At 40.7% G+C, this 14,063-nt stretch overlaps 1 protein-coding gene across 4 annotated transcripts in view; it reads left to right on the top strand.

Annotated features, from left to right (window-relative positions):
* Positions 1-6,063: 6,063 nt before the first annotated feature.
* dgkb (diacylglycerol kinase, beta) overlaps positions 6,064-14,063 on the top strand; it is a 102,183-nt gene continuing 94,183 nt past the window's right edge. The window contains exons 1-3 of one of the 4 annotated variants that reach the window (XM_036135337.1): positions 6,064-6,207; positions 7,675-7,968; positions 10,958-11,149. In XM_036135337.1, the coding sequence (XP_035991230.1) occupies positions 11,080-11,149 (70 nt within the window). In that variant the 5' untranslated portion in view covers positions 6,064-6,207; positions 7,675-7,968; positions 10,958-11,079. Of the gene's footprint in view, positions 6,208-7,600; positions 7,969-8,087; positions 8,255-10,957; positions 11,150-14,063 lie in introns of those variants that run through there. The other 3 variants (XM_036135338.1, XM_036135339.1, XM_036135341.1) reach the window with 3 other exon arrangements.

Raw genomic sequence — 14,063 nt, 5'->3', positions numbered from 1 at the left:
CCACAGAGATGTTCTGATGCACATTTTGAGGGCTAACCTGTGTTTCAATGAATGTGTGAGTGTCCTTTTCTGTGCTCACATGAATGCGACTTGTTGTGTTGTAGTCCATTTAACAAAAAATATTTAAGACAGCTATAAAGTATAAATATTGCTGGAATGAGTGTTGTTTTTGATACATAGATGCATAAAAGAGTGACGTCACAGAAAGGTTGTGTTGAAATTCAGTGGCAAATTTAATGAGGCTAATTTTAAATTTAAGTTTCAGATTCTGACGTATTAAAGATCAAAACTTCAATTTAATCTCATACTTTCTGAGACTTTCTGAGGCTACAAAGAAAGACCCTGCTGGGCCTGTGTCTGCAGATTTTCTGCACAGAACCTCATGTCACAGCCCTATCACGACACATGGTGTTCCCCCCCCCCCCCACCCGACTCCACACACTCACACACAGCTATTTATAGCACTGTGGGCAGAAAATGGGGTAGAATTGATATATGTGCTTTGCACAGCTGGGCGGGATGCTGCGCGGGGGACCACAGGGTTGTAAGACCTTGTTTTACTTTCATTAGGGAAATTGGACAGGGTCTTAAAAGTACGACGGGTCAATATCATGGTGCATTATTTAGTCTGCAACACGTCCATCGGTTAGAGGATGTTCAGATAAACCATATTTTACCATGTCCATCATGTGAGCATGTTTCTTGGTTACCACAGTGACTAACCCCTCACAGACACAGTCTAAAACATTTTGTTTCTACTGTTCTCACCGACCAAGGATTGCTGTCATGGGCCCATCCCCCTCACCAATGCGCTCTCAGCCTAATTAGGCGCCGGTTATACCTGCTATCAGCAGCTGTCCCAAGAGTAATTGGTCATGACCAATGTCCCTTTGGCTTTTATAGATTTATTCAAGGTGCAGTTAAGTTGCTAAAGCATTTATTTTAAACAGAAGACGGTGCTACAGAAAAAAAATAATATGCCCGTACTAAACAACTGTTTCTATGTGAGGTTCCACTCTGGGGTGTGTAGCGGTGCTGTTTCTGTGAATCTCATCTTGTGATGCCAGTAGGGTGATTACTTCTATTGTAGGACTTTTCCTGATTTGGAAATATTTCAACAACATTTACACTGCCACCACTAGGAGTCCCTCATACCCTTTTGCTCTGTCAAATTCCTGTTTAATTGAGGGATTATTATCTGCATGCAAACACAACAATCAAACTCAGTTTTTTGAGAGAGAAACAAACAAACAAACAATGAAAGCAGGCCGTTACTGCATTAATCTTCGAATCACACACGACTTGTAAACATATTTTTACCCACTAAAACACATGTAAAACACACACTGGGATGCATTTGGGTTGCATAATTGTAACCCAGGTTTTTGGGGTAATCCAGATATCTCTTATAGTTAAGGTTATGTCTCCCTTTTAATTTTTCATCCTGTCCACCAATTTTGTACTAAGTGTGAAATCCCGTGAGATTCTGTGGGAATTTAGTTTTCAAAAGTAGGGCGGTGCCCATTGTTTGGTCAGTGCATGTTTGGTCTCATGAACAAGGAAGTTCAGGGCTGGGTGTTGCAGGTGGGCTTTAAATCTGTTTAAATCAGTTATTTTTCATCTTTTGATTATACTATGCTCACTGATATGCCTTGCAGTTTCTAGATGTCTGAAATCTACACTGAATGGGTATTCTTGGGCTTAGAAATGGGAAGCAATGAACTGGTGAGTGTTTGTCTTATTGTTTGGAGCATGTCAATGCTAACATTAGCATGCTGAACTAAAGCTAATCCTATCTTTGGTTGTTGACCTGGTACCATTGAGGTGATATTGTTCAGTATTTGATAAAATATGTTTGTATATTGTCTGATGGTGCACTATTTAATGTTTTAGAATCAGATATTTATGCAGAAGAGTACTCTATTTGAATCATGTACATGTAGATTTTTTCCTATTGATTCCAATTACTTTAAAAAGGAAGTGTTTGGGATGTTAATGACTTAATATTTACTATTAAGAGGAAATTAACTTATTGTTGGACCTTTCCATACAGGCCAGGTCCCCATTTGATGACGAGCTACTCACTAGGCCTTTAGTCCAAGGAACCTGGATAGACTGCTAAATCTCCATCTGTGTGATAGGCGGCATTGTTGCCTGCCCCACCCCATCCAAAGGACTCAAGTCAACGTTTAATTGGACTAAGACTAGTTCTTTGGACTTTTGGACTGGTTATTGGTTCTCCAACTTGGAATGTTACGGCGTGTGCAGGATTTCTGTTTTGACAAAGTTTGTCTGTATATATTGTAAATACTTTTCCTAGTATAAATCACTTTCTGCACAATGTTACTGTCTCCAGTGTGTTAAATACAACCCTGATCCTCCCCGAGTCAAATCTTTAGGTCTTCTGGTAATTAGCCCTTACTGTAAATAATTATTTCCTTATTCTAACATACATTCAGTATCATAAATGCTACATAATGGTAAGTGAAGGTAGCAAAAGTGAGGCTCAAAGCCCTGGCGCCTTAACTTAAACACAGCAACTCTAAAGTGATCACACATGTGGCTAATGTGAACAAGCCAATAGAAGCCAGAACAAGAAGCTCTGGTTGTTGAAGTTTCACATTGGATAGAATCAGAGAGGCAGAATAGGAGGTGAAGAGAGATAAAAGAGGAAGTGTGAGACAACAATTATTTCAGATTAAATATGGGCAGCTGTCATAGACCCTCTTCTTGTCTATGGTTTGACAATCATTTTTTTCATTGTGTAGATGGTTACGGTTTGACTTAATAACAATTCTGTGAAAATAGATTTTAGTACATTAATCTTCTAATACACTTATAAGTCTCATACTGCATGTATCTTTGGGTAACTGTTTTTTTTTTTTTGTAGAATTGCCATATTACAATAAGACAGCTTGAAATGCAGCAGTAAATCATTGATGATTATGTGAATTTAAATGGCATACTCAGTGTCAGCCTTTCCACCATTTGGTTGCAACTCAGGGAGGGGCAAGGAGCAAAGATTCCAGTATTTAAAGGTAGATGTCCAAAAAGGCTGTCTACTCAACAGCATAAATCTGTCTTTCTGTACCATTTGCCATCGAACTATTATTGCAGTCCTTTGCCAACATGGAAGTAATGAGATGATTGCTGCCATTAGCAATCATGGGGTTCTCCACCATTATGCTAACCTTGCCTGCAAGCTGAATTCTCACGGCAGTTGTGCATTAACAAACACACAAGAATGCATCTTGTAACGCTCCGGCTTCAACTGTTTGTGTTCAAACCAAAAACAGGTCAAGGCCAATCGCGTTTCAGTATTGTGGTTTAATGCGGGACATACCAGTGTGACAAAAGCAAGAGCAGCTGAGCCCACATCCCAACCAAAACCAACATGGCGGCGGAAGGAGGACGTACGCTTAGCTGCTGCTATCACATCTGTGTTGTAGGAATCCACGATTTCTTCTTAGAACAGTAAGGAATGCCTTTACTAGCTTACTGTCTTGTGGTTTCTCGTGACATCTGCTGCTTACGTTTTAATTTGACACCATGATTGGCTAAGATTAACCTCTGGTAGACGAGCGCTCGGTGTCGCTTTGCCCAATCAGCTCAGAGAGTTCTGCTGAACGTTCCTCCTTTGCCCAACCGGATTCATTGGGAGCAGTCCCAGATTGATCATGTGCTGAACTAGACTGCTACACATTATCAATCTGGCTGGCCAGGTTACCATCATGCCACATTTGGGCCATATAACACTCAACTGAAAATTGTGTCTTGGCAATTGAGAAAAAAGTCAAGATGAAAAAAAGTAAAAAAGTTATCAAAGGCCAACAACAAGAAAAACAGTTATTTTAAGCCGTATAAACTAAAATGGATTATTCGATCACAGCGATTACATTTTCCATGTGTACTATGTACAAATCTACTTAACTTATGATTGTACCTCAGCAGATATACTCTAAAACCAAATTGAAATCACATCTAAGCCAGAAAACTTGCATCAAGCATAGATTTTAATAATTAAAGCCTGCAACTATTCTCAAGTAGCACTGACCACAAACATTGCTTCTTCAACCCTAAAATTAGTTAATGACACACAGTCCAGGAGGGTATGACTCTCTGAAATGACTATTTCAAATCCCTAAAAAAAAAAAAAAATCACTATCGCTCATTTGCAGGTTTAACATTGAGAGTGGAAATCCATGCTTTGTTTCATTTATTTGAGACAAATTTAAAGTGTATTTGTATCATAGCTTGTCTACATCCAATCACACAGATGTTGAGTTATTTTATTAAGAGGAATGGAGAAATGGGGTAGAATCATACCCAAAATACTTGTAGCTGTAATTTAGGCAAAGTGGGTTCTGTTAACTATTGATCTATGGACGCAATGCTTTTCAGAAGTTGTTAAAAAAAAAAAAAAAAAAAAAAAACAGAAACATATTTTACACTTCAGTTTCTTGCTGCTTTGTGTTCATCTGTCAGAAAAAATCCCAATAAAATAAAAAAAAATGCTGTGTTTCTAATGTGACAAAACATGAAACTGTTCAGGGGTACGATTACTTTTGGACTACATTTCCCTTGTTGCCTGGGAACGTTGGGCTCATAGTTTTATTTGCATGTGTTCAATCCAGGACTCCCACATTTGTTTGACTCCTAACAATGCAAGCCTCTGCAACAGCTAAATGTCAGACGCACTCCTCATGCTGAGGAAAAGGCCATTCTGTGTCCCAGATGCCCCGCAGTTACCGTCTGTTGGTCACATGTGAGGGACATATCAATACTTCAGCTGGCCCTGCCTCCCTCACACTGAATGTAAACGCCCACATGACCTACACGAGGAGCCCGGAGGCAGCGCTGAATCACAAACGATACTGGGCTGTCCGCATTTGGGTTGTTGGCCATTGATCTTTGATGAAACTCGATTCATACTGGGCTTTGTTGGTTGGACTAAATGTTGCTTCCGATGGAGCAAAGGCTCGGTTAAGGCGTACGTAAAGGAAAGGTTATCTGAAGGTTCATTGGAAGTTGTAACGATGGTTCCTGGAAATGGCATATCTGAAAGTCCTGTTTGGAAAAGCAGACAGCGTTTATGCTTCCTGCAGAAGATTCAAAGATTCAAAGTGTCTTTGTTTACACCGCCTGTCACCGTGGTGAAATTTCTCTTTGGCCTTTCCGGTTCAGAGTACACATAATGAAGGCAAACAGGCAATGAACAAGGGTTACACTAAAAGGATGAATCAAAAGTTGTATGAACCAGTTGTCCTTCATGAGTCGCAGACAACAGATAATGATGCTTATTGTGCAATGATGATTTGAGGCTTCATTTACAGAAATGTGCATTTAGATATTCTGAGATGAGATGAGTGCCCAGCAGGCAATAACATTTAGATGATTGTAATGTATGGTGGGTTCGTAACAGTGGAGGTGATTTTAAAGTGGAAGGAAGGAATCAGCTGTGCAAGATTTGGCTGGACGTCGCTTGTTTTGGCTCATTGATATCTAGAACATGGCCGTTAAACGTTGGTAAATAAGATTTGCAAAGCTCTATGAACATTTACCTAAAAGGTTCAATCAATGTAAAGGAAATGGGATCCGATTGTTGTGGCTAAACAAATAGTCTGTTCCCATCTGATACCTGAAATACTTTTTCTGTGAAGATGTTTTTATTTATTTATTTATTTATTTACTTATCAAAGTCTGATTCTTCCATAAACTATTCATAGTTACTATATATTAAAACCATCAAATAAATATTCTAGTAAACGGACCTCTTTCACTGATCTCTTTCCTCCAACTTTAGAAGTTCTTGCTGATTCTGCAGAGCTGGATTTGAACCCAGGAAATTTTTGCTGCAAGGCAAGTGCTACCAGCTGCACCACCATGCAGGTCAACATGCTGCATGATTTTTAAGATAATTCTTAACAATACAAATTCTGACAAGTTTGTCTTGTATCCCTCTGTTGCCCTGTGGTGGACCGGCGCCGTAACAGAACACCCCTGTATGGTAAGGGGGTATGGATATTCTGACATATTTGTTCTGTTTACATGGACGGAGTTGGATGCAACTGTAAACCTATCAGGACGTGGCCATCCTCCTAAACTGGCGGGTTGGACTTGGAGGACACGTCACCTGAGAGGCTCATGGTAACTCTGGCAGAGATTCACAGCTCACGTGGGAGAGTCCGGAGAGAGGATCACTGCAAGGTGTGCATTCCAGTGCAATGGAGAAGTTTACGTTTTGACACAAAGACACGAGAAGAAGGTGCTCTGGTCAAATGGGACCAAAATCTAGCTTTTTCTGTCCTACATGCAAAGCAGTATAAGCAGAGGAATGCAAATACATCTCCTTGAACACACTCTACCCGAGGTGAAACATGGTGGTGGCAGCATAATGCTGAGGGGAGGCTTTTCTTCAGCAGGGGCTGGGAAGCTGCTCAGAGCTGATGGGAAGATGAAGAGAGTTAAATAAAGGCCAATCCTGGAAGAAAACCTGTGTAGGTTCACTTTCTACCAAGAGAACAACACAGAGCATACATGTCATCTCAAGACACTTTCCAAAGTCAATTTCAATCCGTATATACAGATTGGTCAGAAAGTTTTCTCTCTAAGGAAACCCAGCAGGTTGCATCAAGTCTCTCCAAGCAGCATTCACTCCTCCTGAAAGAGCGTAGAGCCACAGTGGACAGTCGTCTGCATTGTTGATGGCTTTGCAGCAATCCCTCATACTGAGCATGCATGAAGCGACAGTGGAGAGGAAAACTCCCCTTTAACAGGGAGGAGAACCTCCAGCAGAACCAGAACCAGGCTCAGTCTGAACGCTCATCTGCCTCGACCCTCTGGGGGTGAGAAAAGACAGAGCAGAGACACAAAATACATCGAAGCACACGTTGACCCAGGAATACTTTCTACGTTATATGGTAGCGGCGGATGATCTGTCCTCCCTGGATGATGTCATAGCTAACAGAACGCCAGACCATATAACAACAGATTCAAAGGATGGCTTTCACCAAAGCATATTTGTGTGCAAGGACGACCCACTCAAAGTCTAAACATAAATTCAATCGAGAATCTTTGTCACGACTTGAAAACTGATGTTCACCATCTAATCTTAAAGCGCTGGAGCTAAGAATGAGAAAAACTAATTTCAGCCATCACACTGTTCAGACTTTTACTTGCAAACATTTTTGATATCCTTGCTTTCTTTCCCTTCCATCATTATGTGCAACTTTCTCTTAGTCCCTCCCATAGAATCCCGGTAAAATGGTTTGAAGCCTGTGATTGTAACGTGCCAAGAGCAAAAGTTCAGGGGCTATGAATAGCTCCCCCGCTGTCTTCTGAGGTAATCCCACAGGCGATACTCTCACCCGTGCCTGGCTGGTTGCTGTTAGCAAAACAGGTTGGAGGTGGGATGCAAAGAGGGAAGAGGTGTGAGCAAAACAAGGGAAGCCGTGTAAAAGTGGTAGAGCAGAGACCCTGAGCTTTCCAGGAGGAGGGAGGGAAAGATGAGCAGCAGAGGGAAGGGGAGGGAAGGAGGGACGTGACGTAAGTGAGCGGGAGTATGGAAAATGAACACTGTAGGGAGACCAACACTAAATAATTCCTCTCTCTCTCTCTCTCTCTCTCTCTCTCTCTCTCTTATCATCCCCTTTTCTCCCGCTTTCCTTCCCTCAGTGTGTCGCCACTCTTCATCCTCGATGTTGTTCTGACCAGACACCACCAGAGGGGAAACGACAGCAACAACAATCACTCCACCATTCATATGCTCTGACAGTGACATGCAGCACAGAGGGCGGCTGCTGCTGCTGCTGCTGCTGCGCACGCAGAGAATTATTACAACCACACGCCTGCCTCGCAGCTCAGAGAGGATCCAGTCAGGAGCAAAGCCAGGACTCTGAGTGAAGAGCTTCATTTCAACACATCTGTCTCCGTCGCCCCTCTTCGCGGTTATCTTCAGCCCTGCAGCAGGTGAGCAGCATCTCTGGATGTGTCATCTTAATCATTTACATTCAACACATGCCGTGCCTTCGGCTAGGCTCTCCTGCAAGGGGATGGTGATGCTGTTTTTTTTTTTTTTTTTTGTTTAGTTTTTTTTTTTTTTTTACTGCACCACTGGAGCAGCAGCACTGCTGTGACATTTGCAGAGCTGGATATTTGCTGTTGAGGCTGATGCCACAGAGTGCTGTGAGGATGCACTGCAGAAAGAGGGAGAGGACGATCGCAGAGCACAGCAGGAGTACACTCAGAGTTTTATGTAAGATTTCACTCAGCTTCTTTTCTGCAGCTCATTTGCAGAGTTTTTTTTTTTTGTTTTTTGTGCAGATTGAAGTTTATGCACAGGAGGTCAAATCCCACACACCCGCCTCTAACACAGCCACTGCTGCTGAACTGCTGCAACTCTAACATCCCTGTAATGTTTGCGTCTCAGGGAGATGAAGCTCGGTTAATCGTTCAGGGAATTTCTGCACATGCATCCTCACACACACACACACACACACACACACACACACACACACACACACACACACACACACACACACACACGGGTCAAAGCCAAATCAAAGACATTAACGGGCCAATAAAAATAAAAAAATAAACGAGTGTACGCTGTTTATACTCGCAGCGACGCAAACAGATTTCAGTCATGTGAAATTAGCCTTCACATGACTGAACATCAACTTGTTGATTCAGGCTTGCAGTTCCCAGTAATTGGGTCAAGCGCTTCAGCTGCAATATGGACGCCGACCCATAGTCCCACACGCAAACAGTCTCACAGACGCACGGTTTGGGAGGATCTGAACAGACAAATAAACACAAAATAACTAGACAAACAGAGAGAAAACGAGCTTATGCGTCAGCCAGAAGAGCCAAAGTGTGATTGCTGACGACACGGTTAACATCTAAAGATAATTATTATTCTAGTGTAGACTGATTGGGTTAATGTCTTAAAGTTTCTCCAGTTGTAGAAAAACCCTGGAATTAATTAATTTCTAAATTTGAATTGTTAATCTGAGCCCTTTCTTTGTAAAAATGCATCATCCCCTTTTAAAACTAGCTGTAGAAACGTGTTTTATTTATTTAAACTATTTATTAGATTGAAATATGGTCATATAACTGAAGGAAAGAAAATCAATGAACAAAAAAAAAAAAAACAAACCTTCCTGCAGGGAATCGTGGGATGTTGGCTCCATTTTTCTAAAATACCTTTAAAAAGAATAAGAAAAGCTTTTTGGCATGAACTCCATTAAGCTGTCATCATGGCAACCAGCAGGGCTGATGGAGAATCATTGTGAAAAGCAACACCAAAGCAGCTTTTAAGGATAGAAATGCCTAAAAGGGTCTTTTCTTTCTCAAAAAAGGGAGCCTTTTACTTGTTACAGAGGTTTTGTGATGCTTCAAGCTGAACTAAACAGATTTTTTTCTTAAACTTGCAATCTTTTTTAGAAATACAACCCACACACCCAGAATTATACATACATACATCACTGATGCATTTTCATCAGCCAGTTATATATGTTATTTCTTTATTTCTTCAAGTCCTTTAAATTAGCATCTCAACTATGACGCAAAACTATTTTAGTTAATACCTTAAACATTAGCTGCTTTCTTAAAACAATGGTTTGACTGACATTGCTGTAATGATGACGTAGAGCAGTGAAAGCATATAATCATGAAAGGTAAGTAGTAGGAAAAATTGATGGAGTCATTGTGTGGTTTGCATTTCTAAAACAAATGCATCCATCCATCCATTTCCAGGAAAATCCTGGCCTCACTGTCATTGGCGACACTGTCAAGCCCCTTCTCGTAAGTAAAAAAAAAATTGCCACGGATTTCAAACAGTGCAGCACATTAAATAAATTCATTATGCATAAAATTAAATATTTCAAGTATTATACTCTAGTAAGTTTGATCAAAATGGCTTACAGATACTGAAAACCCAAAATTCAGTGCCTCAGAAAATTAGAACCTAACATGACACCAATTAAAAACGTGTGTATTTTTTATATATAAAGGGCATGTAATGGCTTACACAGTCATGGGAGAGGCTGCTGACTTGTCCAGGAGTCATTAACACCCTTCACAAGGAGGGCAAGCCTCAAAAAAATCATTGCTAAAGAGGCTGGTTGGTCACCATCTGCTGTATGCAAGCACATGCCTGGAAAGTTGAGTAGAAGGAAAAAGTGTGGTAGGAAATAGAGATCTGGTAACAGGAATGACTGCAATCTTGAGAGGATTGTCAAGCAAAATCCATTCAAGAATTTAAAGAAAATTCTATAGCAGCGAACTGTGGGTGGAGTCAGCGGATCAAGAGCCGCCACACAGACAAATCCAACACATGGGCTACAAAAGGAAAGCCATAATCATCAAAATTACAAGGAATAAAAGCTTCAATTATGTCACTCTATGTATAATACTTCCAGTAACAAATACTCTAAAAGAAGGGGCTCCCCAGTAAGTTACTTGTTGCTACACAGGCTTAAGATTTGAAGTTGAAAGAGTCTGCTAAACCTTCCACCAGCTGAAAGGAAACATGGTTTTCTAATTCTTGCCGGCGACTCTGAGTCCAGATGTGACAACAGGTTATCTAACTTTTTGTGGCGTTAATGCTGTCCTTCCGAAATGCATAATCTTCTCACTTAGTTTGATTATTTTATCTAAGAGGCCTGTGAAAATGAATGAAAAGAGGATGTGATTTTATTTTTAATTCATCACCCAACAGGCACATTCAAAAGTGTTCTCTCATATGGTTTGTCCTGACAAACTAAGGGGAGGTGCACAATTCTGGCAGAAAAGTATTGCAGGAAAATGTACAATGTCGCAGCCGTTGAAATGAGTGCGCCTCCAACTGTTGCTACCTTCAAATGGAAACAATCATTTTCTTTGTGGTGAACAAAGCTGAAGAGATGGTGCATCTGACCTGCTCTGCTATTTCTTTTTTCTGACCTTTTCTTCAAAGGAGGCAAAGCAGAAGAATAAGAAGGGAAGCGCTGTTGGTGATGGAGCTGGTCGTCTGATGTTTTCCCATGTGTGTGACGCCCAGTGAAAGCTTGGAGAACACAGAGACGAGGACTGGCCACAATGAGCGCTCAGGACAAATGGGTCACCCTGACCCCAGCAGAGTTTGCCCTGCTACAGGAATACACTCAGTGTGAGTAAATTATGTTTTCATCTTCTTCTGGCCGTGTTCAGGAAATTCTATTAGTGACATTACGCTCCCATGTGACAATATTGGTTTCCTAATGCAAGCCCTGCTAATAGTGGGAAACCTGTAAACTTTATTGTGATGAATAAGTGCAAAAGCTGTAAAGAGTAGTGTGAAAACATAAAATGTGGACCCCTGTAAGTTGACTAGAAATGCAACATTTGATACAGTGAGTCACGACTAGAGATCGAAACTGGTCTCTAGTCGTGACGTTAGGCTCTTTCTGTCCATCAGCCCATGCTTAACCACAAAATATACCAGATACTCCAACTAAAGCAACTTCACTAGGATACATAGATAGAAGAACACAGCTCTGCTCATGCTTTTATACCACAGGGACTCCAGATGTGAGCAACTCCTCCGTCTTGGAAGCTGTTAATGCTGCGTTCCATTTACCTTCATGGGAGCTCGAAACTGGGAAGTCGGAGATTACGTCTTGTTTGACAGTCTCAGAATGTGTTTTAAATTCACATTTTATTGCAAAATCTTTATCTGTTTTTGCTGAACTGAACATGAAACGTTGGGTGGTGATTCTTTGTTGCTCGTTCAGCCACTGCTGTTCAAACAATAACGTTGACATTAACACTGTTCTACGTGATATTTTGTGCATATAAACAGCAGAAAAGTAGTACGTGTACAACTGACTAAATGTTACATATTAAGTAATAGAGAACTGCTAAAAACAGTCAAATTATGAAGTTTTAGTCAATATGGCTGCGAGTGGCAGCCATCTTGAATGTGGAAGTCAGGTATGCTCCTGTTGTACCGACTTTCCGACTTATAATTCTGAATTCAGGGGGCGTTCCAGTTGAAATTCTGTTACTCAGAGGTCAGAAATACCAACTATTGCGTAAAAATGGAACACAGCACAACAAGATCGGTTATTACTTTGCATTCTGGGAATCAGAGTTTTCACCTGGCTTGTTTGTTCTCCATGTAGCTGGATCAGATCGCCTACAGGAGATCTGATTTTTTGTTTTGTTTTGCTTTTTTTAAGTTTTCCAAGCATTGCAGGGTTAGGATGAATGTAAAAGGACATCCACACTGTTGATGTGCGTAACTATATTTAAAAAATATAGCAAATGGACTTCTATTCTGAAGCTGAAGATGTTTCGCTTCCCATCCAGGAAGCTTTCTCAATTCAAAATGTCTGGAGTAGTGTGGAGTTCTAAGCTTTATAGACGTGCTGACGAGGCCTCGTCAGAGCTTGGATTTGCTGTTGTGGTCACATGCATGGAAGTGTGAACACATTTCTCCTGTGAGCCAGGCAAACGATAAGTTTAACGTCTCTCCATTGCGAGGGGCGATCAGTTTCAGGTGAATCTACGTGCGAATCCAAGCTCTAACGAGGCCTCGCCAGCACGTCTATAAAGCTTGGAACTCCACACTATTCTGGACATTTGGAGTATGGGAAGCGAAACGTCTTCAGTCTCACAATAGAAGTCCATTTGCTATATATTTTTTTTAACCATTTTTTGGATTGATCATGACCTGGATGACTGAGAATCTTCACCAACAAATTGCTTTACTTACGAGATCCTGATGGAACAGCAAGGTTGCGCTTGTTTTTTTTTTCCATAACTGTATCTGACAACACAGGCTCTTGATTACTAAACAGGAAGATGACTAGAGAAAAAAAATAAAGAATACATCAGCAGTAGCGTGTTCTGTATATCGGTAAAAACCAGACAGCACAATGAAAAATGGAGCTTCTTACAAGCAACCTCTTACTGATGAAAGAGAACATAAATGTGACGACTTTGACATAGAAATCTGGGTAGGACAGCAATGTGTTTAATGGGTCCTTCTAGTCTGGCGCGTTTTTTTATTAGTGGAAAGTTGGCAAGGTGTCTGCTTCACTGCATTTGGTAATCCTCCATGTAGATAAAAAAAAAAAAAAAAACATTTACAGAGGTCGCTGCACTACAAACATAAACACAACTTCTCCGATAACATCAAAGCACTGAGGTAACTATAACAAGTGTTATCTGTAAGTTGTAATAACAGTAACGTCTCTGTGGTTACACCAAAGCATAACCTATGGTAAGGATTTCTACACGCCTCGCACTAAAAGGAGGCTGCTTAAGCTTTTAAGGCTTGTAACGTCATTGAAGTTAATTTCCAAAACATAATTCGGTTTTCCTGCTTATAAGGCTGTGCTCTGCACTGGGACTACCTGGGCATCTTAAAGTTAATTTAATGTGGGCTTATTGTGTTTTAAAAGTACTAATGCTCTCAGTCCAGCTAATTTGTGTGATTTATTTTACTCCTCCACTTTACTAAGACTGTTTGTTTTTTATTGGTAACTAAAACATCATCATGGGCCTCGGTTTTGGCCCTCCAGAGCCTTCTTGAAACCTAAGGGCAGCTAACCTGTTGGTGGTCTGTTACATAGGCATTTTAAAAGTGTATTTTTTAGCCCAGCTTTTACTTGAACTTCTCTTTTTCCGTCTAATTTTCACGTTTATTTCATTAAATTAAACTTATCTGTTTATCTAATTCAAATTGTACATATTGAGTGTGTATTTATCTGTAAATTGTTTTGTCAAATATGATCTTTTGCATTTAACTTCAGATGTCATTACGAATAAAATGCTACATTTTTGGTTCAGTTTTGAACCTCGGAAGAGTCTTTTAATGCCTACATATTAACATTCCCGTTAAAGGGGAGTTTTCCTCTCCACTGTCGCTTCATGCATGCTCAGTATGAGGGATTGCTGCAAAGCCATCAGCAATACAGACGACTCTCCCTGTGGCTCTACGCTCTTTCAGGAGGAGTGAATGCTGCTTGGAGAGACTTGATGCAACCTGCTGGGTTTCCTGTTTGTCTTGGGAACTGCTGCTAGGCTACATATGTATG

The sequence above is a fragment of the Fundulus heteroclitus genome, chromosome 3 (assembly GCF_011125445.2).
Source record: "Fundulus heteroclitus isolate FHET01 chromosome 3, MU-UCD_Fhet_4.1, whole genome shotgun sequence".
NCBI lineage: Eukaryota > Metazoa > Chordata > Actinopteri > Cyprinodontiformes > Fundulidae > Fundulus > Fundulus heteroclitus.
The sequence above is the reverse complement of the archived record's forward strand: the minus strand, read 5'-3'. Positions and strand labels throughout refer to the sequence as shown.